The sequence below is a fragment of the Tachysurus vachellii genome, chromosome 3 (genome assembly GCF_030014155.1).
Source record: "Tachysurus vachellii isolate PV-2020 chromosome 3, HZAU_Pvac_v1, whole genome shotgun sequence".
In the NCBI taxonomy this organism is placed as follows: Eukaryota; Metazoa; Chordata; class Actinopteri; order Siluriformes; family Bagridae; genus Tachysurus; species Tachysurus vachellii.
Window position 1 is genome coordinate 15,489,181 of NC_083462.1, and position 12,586 is coordinate 15,501,766.

The 12,586-nt window shown below is 36.3% G+C and overlaps 1 protein-coding gene across 1 annotated transcript in view; it reads left to right on the plus strand.

The window, feature by feature from the left end:
* The window catches only part of col11a2 (collagen, type XI, alpha 2), a 49,941-nt gene that overhangs the window by 24,923 nt on the left and 12,432 nt on the right, over positions 1 to 12,586 (plus strand). The window contains exons 7-36 of the mRNA XM_060865977.1: positions 331 to 384; positions 1,699 to 1,740; positions 1,877 to 1,939; positions 2,148 to 2,222; positions 2,754 to 2,840; positions 3,452 to 3,508; positions 3,619 to 3,672; positions 3,763 to 3,816; positions 3,921 to 3,974; positions 4,084 to 4,137; positions 4,528 to 4,581; positions 4,787 to 4,831; positions 4,911 to 4,964; positions 5,228 to 5,272; positions 5,356 to 5,409; positions 6,789 to 6,833; positions 6,929 to 6,982; positions 7,128 to 7,172; positions 7,948 to 8,001; positions 8,085 to 8,129; positions 8,339 to 8,392; positions 8,518 to 8,625; positions 8,702 to 8,755; positions 9,483 to 9,536; positions 9,724 to 9,768; positions 10,030 to 10,083; positions 10,164 to 10,208; positions 10,373 to 10,426; positions 11,161 to 11,214; positions 11,331 to 11,384. Of these exons, the coding sequence (XP_060721960.1) occupies positions 331 to 384; positions 1,699 to 1,740; positions 1,877 to 1,939; positions 2,148 to 2,222; positions 2,754 to 2,840; positions 3,452 to 3,508; positions 3,619 to 3,672; positions 3,763 to 3,816; positions 3,921 to 3,974; positions 4,084 to 4,137; positions 4,528 to 4,581; positions 4,787 to 4,831; positions 4,911 to 4,964; positions 5,228 to 5,272; positions 5,356 to 5,409; positions 6,789 to 6,833; positions 6,929 to 6,982; positions 7,128 to 7,172; positions 7,948 to 8,001; positions 8,085 to 8,129; positions 8,339 to 8,392; positions 8,518 to 8,625; positions 8,702 to 8,755; positions 9,483 to 9,536; positions 9,724 to 9,768; positions 10,030 to 10,083; positions 10,164 to 10,208; positions 10,373 to 10,426; positions 11,161 to 11,214; positions 11,331 to 11,384 (1,665 nt within the window). The remainder of the gene's footprint in view (positions 1 to 330; positions 385 to 1,698; positions 1,741 to 1,876; positions 1,940 to 2,147; positions 2,223 to 2,753; positions 2,841 to 3,451; positions 3,509 to 3,618; positions 3,673 to 3,762; positions 3,817 to 3,920; positions 3,975 to 4,083; positions 4,138 to 4,527; positions 4,582 to 4,786; positions 4,832 to 4,910; positions 4,965 to 5,227; positions 5,273 to 5,355; positions 5,410 to 6,788; positions 6,834 to 6,928; positions 6,983 to 7,127; positions 7,173 to 7,947; positions 8,002 to 8,084; positions 8,130 to 8,338; positions 8,393 to 8,517; positions 8,626 to 8,701; positions 8,756 to 9,482; positions 9,537 to 9,723; positions 9,769 to 10,029; positions 10,084 to 10,163; positions 10,209 to 10,372; positions 10,427 to 11,160; positions 11,215 to 11,330; positions 11,385 to 12,586) is intronic.

Here is a 12,586-nt window from a genome sequence, read left to right on the forward strand (position 1 = left end):
CTGTGAAGTAAATGACTCTGGAAAGTGAATATTCCACTGAATTATCTGTATGACATGGTCACATGCAGTGTAAGTGAGCTCTAAAGCACGTTGAGGAACATACTGATCACTGAAATATCTTTGCGGTTTGAATCTTCAGCATATGTGAAGAAGATTCTATGACAGATAGAGCTTGTATCAGTGAAATCAAGTGTCAGTCAAGTGCTCACAGTTTGATGGATTTCAGGTTTTTTTACTGTTTAAAATATATTTTTTTGTTTTGCTCTAATTGGACTAGACATTGTGTATATTTATGGTATGTGTTGCTGCTTGCGTGTCTATGTCTCTCAGGCTACTGCGATGGGCCAAAAGGGACAGAAGGGAGAGCCTGCTGTCCTTGAATCTGTAAGTACTATCTTTATATATATCGGTTGCCTATATATAGTGGCACAAATACAATGAGTTGTGAGTTTGGTAGCTACTTTACATTTACAGCATTTTGCAGACTTTCACACATTTTTGCCTTCCAGTTATTATTACATGCATGTTTATGTCTTATTTTTCACTCCAGTGGATGAACTAGCAGCTTGCAGCACAACACAAGAATCACCTATAATTGATTTACATAAGCAAATGGTAGCTCAGTGTATTAATAGTCAAAATTCTAACTGATAATTTGATAAATACAAGATCAGCATAGTGAGAAAGGGGGTTAGTCCTATTTCATACCTTTTGGCACAAAGAATGATGAATTTCACCTGGATAGCTTCTGGTGTGTGTCCAAATACAACCCCATGCATGACTTCCATCAAAGTTGACCACAGTGACCATATGATATAAATCTTGTTAAGAGTGGCAAAACTGATCATACATGCAAAGTCTGGCCTATATACTGTATAAGCATTGGTCTTGGGCCAGCTTAGCCAACAAGCATGGCCAACTGGACAAGCCACATAGCACCCTTATCTCACTGCATTATTTAGTACACACTGGCTTTATTTAGTACCTGCAACATTTCCTTTGTCCTCAATTGAGAAAAAAGATAACTGGCTATAAATAACTAACCCTAACCCTTGATTTATATCTAAAATCATCACTCATCATAGCCACAATGCCATCCCCTTTCACTACATTTAACATCACCCCTCCCTGCCATTATTGTGGTGGATATTTTGGAACCTTTCCAGCTTGTTTTTCATGATGCTGCGGTATATATTATAAGATATTCATCTTCCATCCCTTGACACTTATCAGTAAATTCAGTTGAATTCAATTGAGGCCTATTGTCACCTATAGCACACTAAAATATTTAAATTTACATTTCCCAGCTTGTTAAGTAGCTGGGGTCACCACTCTTGAGGCCATTAAGGGTCTTGCTTGGGGGCCAAACAGTGGCAGCTTAGCTGTTTGGGGGCATGAACCCTATCCTTCTGATCAGTAACTGGGTAGAACTTTGCATGTCCCAGGTATTTATAGCAAATCAAGAAAAAGGCAACTTGCATTCTGTTGCCTCATAGCTTGGATATTGTCTTGGTCAAGTTGCACACTGTTTACACATTGTGCATAATTGTCCCTAACTTTGTGCAAACACTTTGTTACACATTGTAAAAAATTGTCCCTAAGTCTGTGAGGATTTTCCTGATATCCTGCAATGGACTGGTAGAAGAAGTGTCCACCATGACCCTGACCATTACTCTTTTATTATTTTCATCCTCACAGGGCATGCTGATTGAGGGACCACCAGGACCTGAAGGACCGACAGTGAGTACATCTATATGAGTCATTTGGTAATATAAAGAAAAATTTTGAATCTGGTACATCAAATCTTTTTCTCTTGAAAATAATTGTTTCATAAAAGGTGTTTCTTCATGCAGTTCTCTTTATTACTTTACCGCAGGGTCTCCCTGGCCCTTCAGGTCCTTCAGGACTGCCAGGCTCTGTGGGTGATCCAGGTGAAAGGGTAAATTTTTATTAAAAACTTTGTTGGACGAGTCTGTTTATAGTGTATTTGCATGTGTATTGTTTAGCATATTGTTTATACATGGTTTTGGTCAAGGTTTTAAAAGAATCAGCTATTCTGTTTTGTAACAAATAATCACAAATATTCATGTTTGATAAAAGTCAAATTTGTGATAACTCTTTTTTCTTCTAACTAATCGCATCTTTAGGGTCCATCCGGGAGACCAGGTCTGCCTGGAGCTGATGGGGTCCCTGGACCTCCTGGGTCATCTATCATGCTTCCAGTATGACAATTGGTTTTCTTCTTTTATCCCTCATAATATATTCTAATAAATTTAAGTTCAGTGTAAGATTTTGCCGAACAAATGCCAAAGAGTTTCAAACAAATTAACAAAGTTTAACAAAGAGTTTCGAACAAATTAACAAAGTTTCAAACACAGATATTTTCATTTGAATTATAATCAATTATATATAATAATAATTAATAATAATAATAATAATAATAATAATAATAATAATAATAATAATAATAAAGGAAAATAAAATGTTAACTGTTGGGAACATTATAATGTAACATTAAAATTATAATGTAGAATTAATGTGATAGCTAAGGTTAGCTTGATGGACACCATTACTCTTGCTAGATAGCTGATATAGTCTTGATGTAGGTATTTATTTTGGCATGACTGAATAAAACCAAAATGCTCTTTTAAAATGTGCAGTATTTAGCTTCTCCTAGTTCACAGTCAATTGTTAGTGATTTTCTAGCTGTTAATATATGTTTTTGTCCTCTAATGCCCATTTTAATCCAATAGTTCAGACTTGGACAAAGTGGTGGGGACAAAGGTCCCATTGCCTCAGTACAGGAGTCCCAGGCTCAGGCCATTCTGTCTCATGCTCGGGTACGTATTTATATTTACATTTAAGGCATTTGAACCTAGACCCAAATGTGACGTACATTTTAACTCATTTTTACAACTGAGCAATTGAGGGTTAAGGGCCTTGCTCAGGAGCCTGGCAGTGGCAGCTTGGTGTCCAACACCTTAACCCCTAGGTTACCTCATTCCTGGATGAGCTTCAGACGAGCGCTAATAGCTACAGCACTAACTACTCTGTGGAGCATAAGAAGGTCATGAGGCTTAATAGAATTTTTAAATCTTCATTGGATACTTAACTGAATTGATTGCGTATTGTATTTATACTATATTTAATATTTTCTTTCTGTTTGGATTTGTCTGATATTTTCCTTTCATGTCAGTCATAAAAACATAAAGTCCAATGTTTTGTTGATGCCCAACTCTCTCAGATCTTCAGATATCTACAAATACACCATCTGTTCAACTGTGACTATATTTCCTGACAGTTCATTATGTCTGTATAAACATACATGCACTTACCTTGATTTTCTAACAATTCTATAGAAATAATCCTCTCAGATTGGTGCATTGTTATAGTAATTGTTATTATATAAAGCATTTCCTTGACTAAATTGTGGGTATTTTTTTTTCTGTAGTCAGCTTTGACGGGTCCACCTGGACCAATGGGTTTTACAGGCCGAACCGGAGCCCTGGTATGAAAGCCCAGTTATATGAATTCTTTTTTTTTTATCACTCTTATCTGTCTTTCATGAAACGTTACATGTCTATACGCAACATTCTTCTTTTCTCTGTGTTTTTTTAGGGCTCACCTGGCAGCCAAGGTATAAAGGGAGAGAGTGGAGACCCTGGTCCACAGGTTTATTGTTATTTTTTTGTTACCTTTTTAGGATTTGTGTGTTTTTGTGTTTATATTTTGTCCCTTAACACTTGCTTACTTATTTTGCAGGGTCCCAGAGGTCCTTATGGAATAACTGGACCTCCTGGTAAACCTGGTAGAAGAGTAAGTAACTGTCACTGAGCTGACCTCTAGCAGCTATCAGCATCAGTTAATATGCAGTACGTTTCATTTTAGTGCATCTGATGTTAATGCTCCTGTTGTTCTAGGGCCGGCCAGGTGCTGATGGAGCTCGTGGAATGCCAGGAGAGACGGGATCTAAGGTCATATATTTGGTTTTAGCCATTAGTTTTTGTGCAGTACTCAACTGTATCATCTAATTGGGGTATCATATAACTAATATTAAAAGTCTTTTCTGTTTGTCCGTTTTAGGGAGATCGTGGTTTTGATGGGTTGCCTGGTCTGCCAGGAGACAAAGGTCATCGGGTGAGTACTGCAATCTGATGATCTTGTAGATTGTTTGATTATCACTGCATCTGCATTGTGTACGACCCTTTAGTATTAATTCAACCAACACCAACCCTACCAAGTGAACTGTGGACTACTCAAACCATCCCTCTATCCAGTTGAGAAGTCATACTTTGGGGACTTCATTTGTTGATGGAATAAACTAAATATTTGGCCATAATGTGTCTAAAATTCCAGTCACTCAATAAGAATTGTATAAAAACAAGATCCCACCTGCAATTTTGTTGTTGTATTACCTACGAGTGCCACTTGCATGTGTGATATTGTTTAGTTATGTGTTGATCCAGGACTTTGTCTTATACCACTTTACCAATTCCTTTAAACATTTTCTATTTTTGTTCTGTTTAGGGAAATCCTGGAGCAATGGGACCACCAGGACCCCAAGGAGAGGATGGAGAGAGAGTAAGTCATCATATTAACAGCCTCTACATTAAGACTACATTATGTTAATAGCCTCTGATTAGTGTATTGTCTATATTCTCTCAATGTGAGCCATGCCTTTTCTTCTGTGATGCAAACTGTTTAAGAATGCCCTGTTCTATTGCATATTTACTCCAAATGATCCTTGACTTAATGCTGAAGCCTGTTTTTTCTCTTATTTTCCAAGGGAGATGATGGAGATGTTGGGCCCAGAGGACTCCCAGGTGAACCAGTGAGTGCTTCTGTCTATCACACATCTTCTAAACCAAAATCAAATTGTCCATCATTCCTCACTATTATTTTTTTCTTAGGGGCCTCGTGGGTTGCTGGGGCCTAAGGGACCCTCAGGAGTTTCTGGACCTCCAGTAAGAATTAATTCTACACAAAACTTTATGACAAAAAAACATTTTGTACCATCACAATATAAAACTATTCTGATATGTACAATTCAAATTCACACCTTTTACTTTCTTACATTATTTACTCTTTGTTCTTGTCCAGCTGGACTTTGTAGGTGGTCACTAAAACTGCACATCTAGGCTAAGCGTATACTGTACTAGTGTACATGTCAGTGTATATATTCCTACTGTCTTAGAGCATTAACTTCACTATTATTGTCCTCTTTAAGGGTGTGCGTGGAAATGATGGACCTCATGGGCCAAAAGGAAGCTTGGTTAGTAAAATTCTTTGATGTACTTTTGAATTATTTGCTCCAGCACAACCTTAGTGTTCAACAGGTTTCCTCATGTTCAATAGGGACCTCAAGGAGAGCCAGGTCCTCCAGGCCAGCAGGGAACTCCAGGAACACAGGTTAATAACACACAATAAACTCATTAACATCAAACTTTTAATCAAACACAATTCACACTATACACAGAATGTAGTATAGCATGTACTGTACAGCAAGCCATTACACAGTTCCTCAAGGAAATTGTGGATTTTTTTCTTGTTGTTCTTTTGATGAGTTTTATGTGGATGTTTTTTGTGGAAATCTAGTTGAATTGGCAAAATTGCAAACACGGGGTTCTTCTACTAACCCCTACCTATGAAGCCACATACTGTATTTAATGACTTTCTGTGATACTGTACCATGAGTATGTGGGCAATCACTGAGGGCAATTTTATGACCTCAATTTCTCATGGGAACATAATGCTTTTCCTCACAATTAACTTTCTGTGTGTGATATACTAACAAATATGTTTTTTTAATAAGTACTCAATGGTGATATGATCTGTACTTTTATCTGTACCTAAAAAAATATCTCTTTTTGCATTTGTATTAAAATGAGAAGAGGGTGTGATCAGACCTGGACATGCTAACTGAAAAATCTAGACTAATATTTCATTGTAATGAATGCTTGTATTTTTTTCAGCTAAAAATCATGGAGTGTGATCATGTAATGAAGTTTCACAATAATTTTAACTTTAATTAAAGAATAATTTTTAGAATGATATGTAGCTTTATGCACAGTGTGGACTGTGCCAGTGATTTGGAGCAGATGGCTTAATAAATTTAATCTAATTGTACTGAAATATGATCGAGATATGTCTTTACGTCAGGATAAAGCTGAACAGTGCATCTCAGCTCATGGCATGTTAATGAACCTGGGATTTATTCTGTGAACTGACCAGGAATTTAAAACAGAAAAATCTCTAATATAGATTTATTTTAGTTTTAGTTTATTAAAGTTTGATTTGCACTTATTTTTTGCGGTCATACCAAATGACAGCCATATATAACCAAGCATATAACCAAGTGTAAAATTATTATAACCTTACAAAAACTTCTAGATGTTTTCCAGAATCTTTGCCATGTAGCTGTATGTTGAAACTTTTTATCACAAAATTTTTATAATAATCTCAAAAATGGTCTTTTTAATGGCCTAAAATTAATCTTTAGTGAATTTTGAAATTATTTATTAATGATTTATCCAGTAATTTAGTTATTTACAATAATTAATTTATTTACCGACTTATTTTGTGAAATTGTGGAACAGTTTTAAAAAGGTTTTCAGTCTTATTTCAGCACTAATGGTCAGACAGTTGCACCACATGATATTTTTTAATGTCTAATTTCATTATATATTTGATACAGTAGATATGTATTATGTCTTATTATACATTTTAATTCTTTTTTTTAGTTTGCATCACATTATTAACTGATATATATATATATAATGGATTTACAGGGAATGCCTGGTCCTCAAGGTGCTCATGGTCCCCCAGGAGAGAAGGTAAAGCTCACAGAATGTACTGTATTGTGTACATATTGTAATATCACATATATATCACATCACATCAAATATCACATTTGTTTGCCATTTCTCAGGGACCTACAGGAAAGCCAGGTCTGCCTGGCATGCCTGGAGCTGATGGTCCCCCTGTAAGTATTATGTTTTGAGAACATTTGCTGTAATTATCCTCTTTATTTTCTCATTCATCAGTAATAATTTGCAGATTCATTGGCACTCTGTTCTGTTTGGGATTCTGTTACTTTAGGTATAGAGTAACATTCTCTTTCCATACAGGGTCACCCAGGAAAAGAAGGTCCATCTGGAACAAAAGGAAATCAGGTCAGTTTGTGTAAGAACTGTGAATCAGACAAACAGTAAATTAGACCACAGTAATTCTGTAGAAAGAGTCAGCACTTTGTAACGACAGTCTGTTCATACAGTAGCTGCTGTAACGTAAGCCAGAACACGAGCTAACTGGTTTGTGGATATCCCATGACAGAGTTGCACAAAAAGTCACACAACACATAGAGGATAGTAAAGTTGACAGTGAAACAATATAATTTGGAATATGTGTAAGATTCAGACCCAGTTTGAGGTCAAGGTCAAGAAGAGAGCCTTCTGGTGGCTTGTTGGTGAATATCCTCTGTTGTGTGGCTCTAAACACAGCTAGTATGCTAACAAGTTTTTTTAATTCAAGCTCGCTCTGCTATTCATCCAACAATTTGGATAAATATTTAATTGTATTTTACTGCTGATATTTGATCATTAAAATGAATACCCCACAGCCATTGATACCAACTAATGGCTCCATTTTTTCCATTTTTTATTGAATAAATAATCCATGTTTTTTTTCTCACTTATGTAAAAGCAGCTGTAGGCAGTTGTTTCCTTTTCCAGCCTCTGTTTATTTCTCTCTTTTAATGTTAATAAGCAAAAATTATTATTATTGTTAATAATTATTGATTAGCCTTAGATTATGTGGAAATCGGGTTCATAATTTACACTGCTGTCAGAAAACTGTAGTGATTTAACAATTTGGGAAGTTGTAAAAATCAGTTGCACTTTATCCTAGAATTGTTAAAGAACACACACCTTTTTGTCACTATTTTCTCAGGGTCCTAGTGGTCCTCAGGGTGCTATTGGCTATCCTGGACCTCGTGGAATTAAGGTGTGACTCATTTAATCTGTTTACTTTTGACTGATTAATGTTAGATGGAAAATCTGAATAAACATAAATGAACCTTTTCCCAGGGGATTCAAGGTATCCGTGGATTGAAGGGTCATAAAGGAGAGAAGGTAGGAATTGTTGTGTGTGTGTGTGTGTGTATGTATACTGTAGTCTGTTTAGATTATGTGTATCGAAGAGTGTTTTAAATGACGACCCATTAAAATTACTCTGTATTAGAAGCTTCATTGACAGAACTGAAGATCTAATGCTGTCACTGCCATCTGGATTAAATGCTTCAGATGTTCTTATGATCTTTTTTACTGTGTGAAATTGTTAGGGAGAAGATGGGTTTTCTGGAATCAAGGGCGATTTTGGCTCTAAAGGAGAAAGGGTAATCAAAACCTAACAGGCAACTCATAAAAGAACATTACACAGTTCTTCTAGAACGTTTAGTCAAAATTAAAAATGAAGAATATTTTATTTGATGTAGATATTGTTGTCTACCTGCATGAATAGGGAGAGGTAGGATTACCAGGTCTCAGAGGAGAGGACGGGCCTGAGGGTCCAAAAGGGCGTGTTGGTCCCCCTGGAGATATTGGACCACTTGGCCTGGTTGGAGAGAAGGTGAGTTTATCAAAATACTCATTTGTTTTGTTGTGTTTTTAACTGCGATGTTTAAAATGAAACTTTGTCATTTTAGGGTAAACTCGGTGTGCCTGGTCTGCCTGGCTATCCTGGAAGACAAGGACCTAAGGTGAAATATTCTTCTGTCACCTGATCCATCTCACAGTATCATATCTATCTTTCAAGGGGTTCAATACTTCATTAAAGCTCAGATGTTTAGGTAAAAGAGGGAAGGAGATAAAATTACAAAGAAAAGAGATTTTAATTTAGGCCTGCAGGGTTCCGCCGAGGCTCATCCATTGAGGCAGGTGAGACAAGTCCTCATTCACTGCTCCATACATTCTTCTGAAATACTAATTACCTTTAAAAAAAGATATAATCCATTGTTTAACTGATTTGCTCACCTTTTTAGAGTTTGCACAGTTGTAAAAGGTGGAGTACTGAGTGGACATGACAATGTCAATTACAGGGTTGCTAGAGTTATAGATTTCACACAAGTTTGGGACTCAAGTCGGATAAGGCAGCCTAGTTTCAAGACAAACGTTTCTTAACATTCTAGATATTTATACTTAACACTCATACAAGTCCATTGAAGAGATCAATACCAGTCAGGCAGGTGAAGTGAGGAAACATTAGGTCTGACCTAACCTTCGACTTCCTCTTAGACCTGTTATTCCTCTTATACACACACACACACACACACACGCGCGCACACACACACACACACACACACACACACACACACACACACACACACACACACGCATTCAGTTCCATTGTCTTTATGAACCCCTAGATTAACACAGTCCTAAAATAGTTAGATAAAATCTAATTTATTACAAACCTTTATATTTCAGGGCTCACTTGGTTTCCCAGGATTCCCCGGTGCAAATGGAGAGAAAGGTGCAAGGGTAAGTCTTACAATTCTACAATAATTTTCATTCTGGAGCTTGATTCAGTTCAGTCATTGTAGTGTCCTGATATTTTTGAATTTTATATTCAACATTCTATTAACTGGAAGTACAAAGGTGTTCCTTTTTTCTGCTTGATTTTGAAGCACTAAAATCTCACTATTATACTTCATCTCTTTTTCTTCAGGGTCTAACTGGAAAACCTGGACCAAGAGGACTGAGAGGACCAACAGTATGATTCTGTTCCTGTTCTATTCATTCTTCTTCTTCATTGATTACCAATTTTGCAAAATGTTAATAATTAAAGTCATATATTAAGAATTATTATTGTTACAAAGTTTAAATAATGTTAAAATTAGTACACATTGTTTCAGGAGAAACAGAATATTTTTGGTTAAAAGTAACTTGTCTGAAATATCTTGTTTCAGGTAGACTTTAATAAACCTAAAACCTTAAACATCTGGAATTAGATGATCTCTCTGTGTCAATTTAGGGGCCCAGAGGACAGAGAGGACCTCGAGGTTCGACTGGAAAATCGGGTGCTAAGGTACATTTCTGAGACGATTCCCTCTATATCACGTTGTTGTATCTTGATGCGCTGAACGATTAAATAATGATCTATTTTAGGGTTCATCTGGTGGTGACGGCCCTGCTGGCCCACAAGGCGAGAGGGTAGGTTGTATTTCTTTCTGTTTTTTAATATATTGTATTAACCTGAAACTCATCAACTTGTGAGCTGCTTTGATAAGTGAATTTCCCCACTGTGGGATCAATAAAGTTTATCTCATCTTATTTTACCCCATCGTGTCTCACTTCCTGTTTATGTGCCATTTCAGGGATTACCTGGAGCTCAAGGAGTAAATGGATTTCCAGGACCGAAGGGACCTCCTGTATGAGAAATCATTCTTCTTTAACTGATTAGAAACTGTAACTGAGATCAGAGTGCCATGGGGACTTTTTAACTGGAGTTGCTACTATATATGTGAAATGAATTGTTGGCTAAAACTACAGAAAATGGTGCATTGAACTGTTGATGAAGCAATTCAGCAGTTTAGCACTCAGGTCTGTGAGGGGTTTCAGCACTTTTTAACACTTCATACACTAATTAAATAATTTCCCATTTCAAATGTTTACTTGTGAATAAATAACACAGCATATGCAGAACATAACAATGATATTCAATAGGAAAGAATGTTTTGTGAAATTGAGCTATAATTCTGGCCATAATACAAAAAGAAAAACAGAATATTCGACTTCCCGAGCCTTAAACGTGCAGATCAACATTTTCTGGGCTGATAGATAATGAATTACCACAGAGTTAGTTACAGCAGAGGAAAAAGATCTGTAGGTGATGAAATATCATTCCCTCTATTACTAGTACATCATTTTAATCAGTTTAATTAGATCTGACATTTGGGAAATGTAATAAATAAATAAATAAATAAATAAATAAATAAATAAATAAAAGGCTGGCTGATGATGCCTTACACAGAACAGAAATAGTGCTATTTTCTCATTAATTTCCACATTCATATGAGATTAAAGGAGTTTTTAAGCATTTGTAGATATTGAGCTCTTTGAATAACTTTTTAATATTTTAAAACCTGACCTCTGCTCTATAAAGGGACCTCCAGGGAAAGATGGACTGCCTGGACACCCTGGACAGAGGGGAGAAGTTGTAAGTATTTATTATTTTAGTCAGGATTTAGTCAAACGTTTTTTTGCTAGTAGCTCCACAGGAATCAGTGTTTGAATATGAAATATTTGGTTGAATTTATTTATTTTTTTTCATAGGGGTTCTCAGGCAAGTCTGGGCCTCCTGGACCACCTGGAGTTGTTGGACCTCAGGTAACATTTATTTAGCCATTATATACTTCCTTTGTGTTTGTACAGCATGTATAAATATATAAGATATGAATGGATATCTTATATGACATTAACTACATGTATGTTCATTTAAATTGCACATTTCCTCAGTGGCAAAATGTTCATTTAGAATTAATAATAAGTGGCTCAATTTTGATTCATGACAGATTCTCAAACACATTCAGGCATATTAAGCATGACACATGGTTTGAGGAACAGCATAGCAGTGTATTGGGTAGTGGAGTTACCCCAAGGGGTCATGAGATTTGAGAGAAGCTGCATTTCAGCCTGTTCAGCTTATTACTGGATTTAAAGCCAAGGCAGACTGTTACTGAGATGGTGAGGACAATGTCGTGTTGGTCGTGTAGAACTGGACCAGCACCACCTGTTGCCAGCTGATGCATAAAATACATTTATACATGCAAATACTCTTAATCCCTTTCTCCTCCTTCAGCGTTCTATGAAGGCTGATGGAATATTTTAGTGTAAATCCTGGGAGGTGGTTAACAATTGGCACTGGATCCCATACACACTCAGCTCACTACGGAAATGGTTGATTCAGTGTTTTGCACTTGCTGTAACCAGTCTGCTGTTTTGAGCTGTTTTGAATACCTGTGGTCTGAGGTGAAGAGAACCTTTACGTCCACACACTAAATATAATAGAGCTTGAAATGTTGTGGATAGAGGAAAGAGTGTCACTCTGAAATCTCTTTTCTACATAATGTATAATAAGAAAATGCTAAAAGTGTACAGCATCCCCATACAGACATAATAAGAATATCATTAGTTAAAGGCACACTATTATTTAATAAAGAATGGCAATAACTCAACAGGTTGCATTTTGAATAATGATTATACAACTAATTTCCACAGCTTGGGCATTTCCCTCAAACTTCTAATAACTTTTAATTCTTTCTGTCATGATAAAATAATAAATTAGTCACAGTGTTGTTAGAGTAGCTACATAGGAACAGCAGTAAGTAGAAAAGGGTTACACACGTATCATAGCTATTTCAGGCTTGGAAATGCAGTATTAAAAACACCTTATGGAAGCAATTTGCTACATGTTTATAATAGCATCAGCTATTATACTAACTGAAAAAGCTTGGAAATTTAACCTAGTCTCAGTGAATATGAACAAAAGCCAGTCAGAGCTTTACTTCTTTATAAGTATCAAGCAGCCT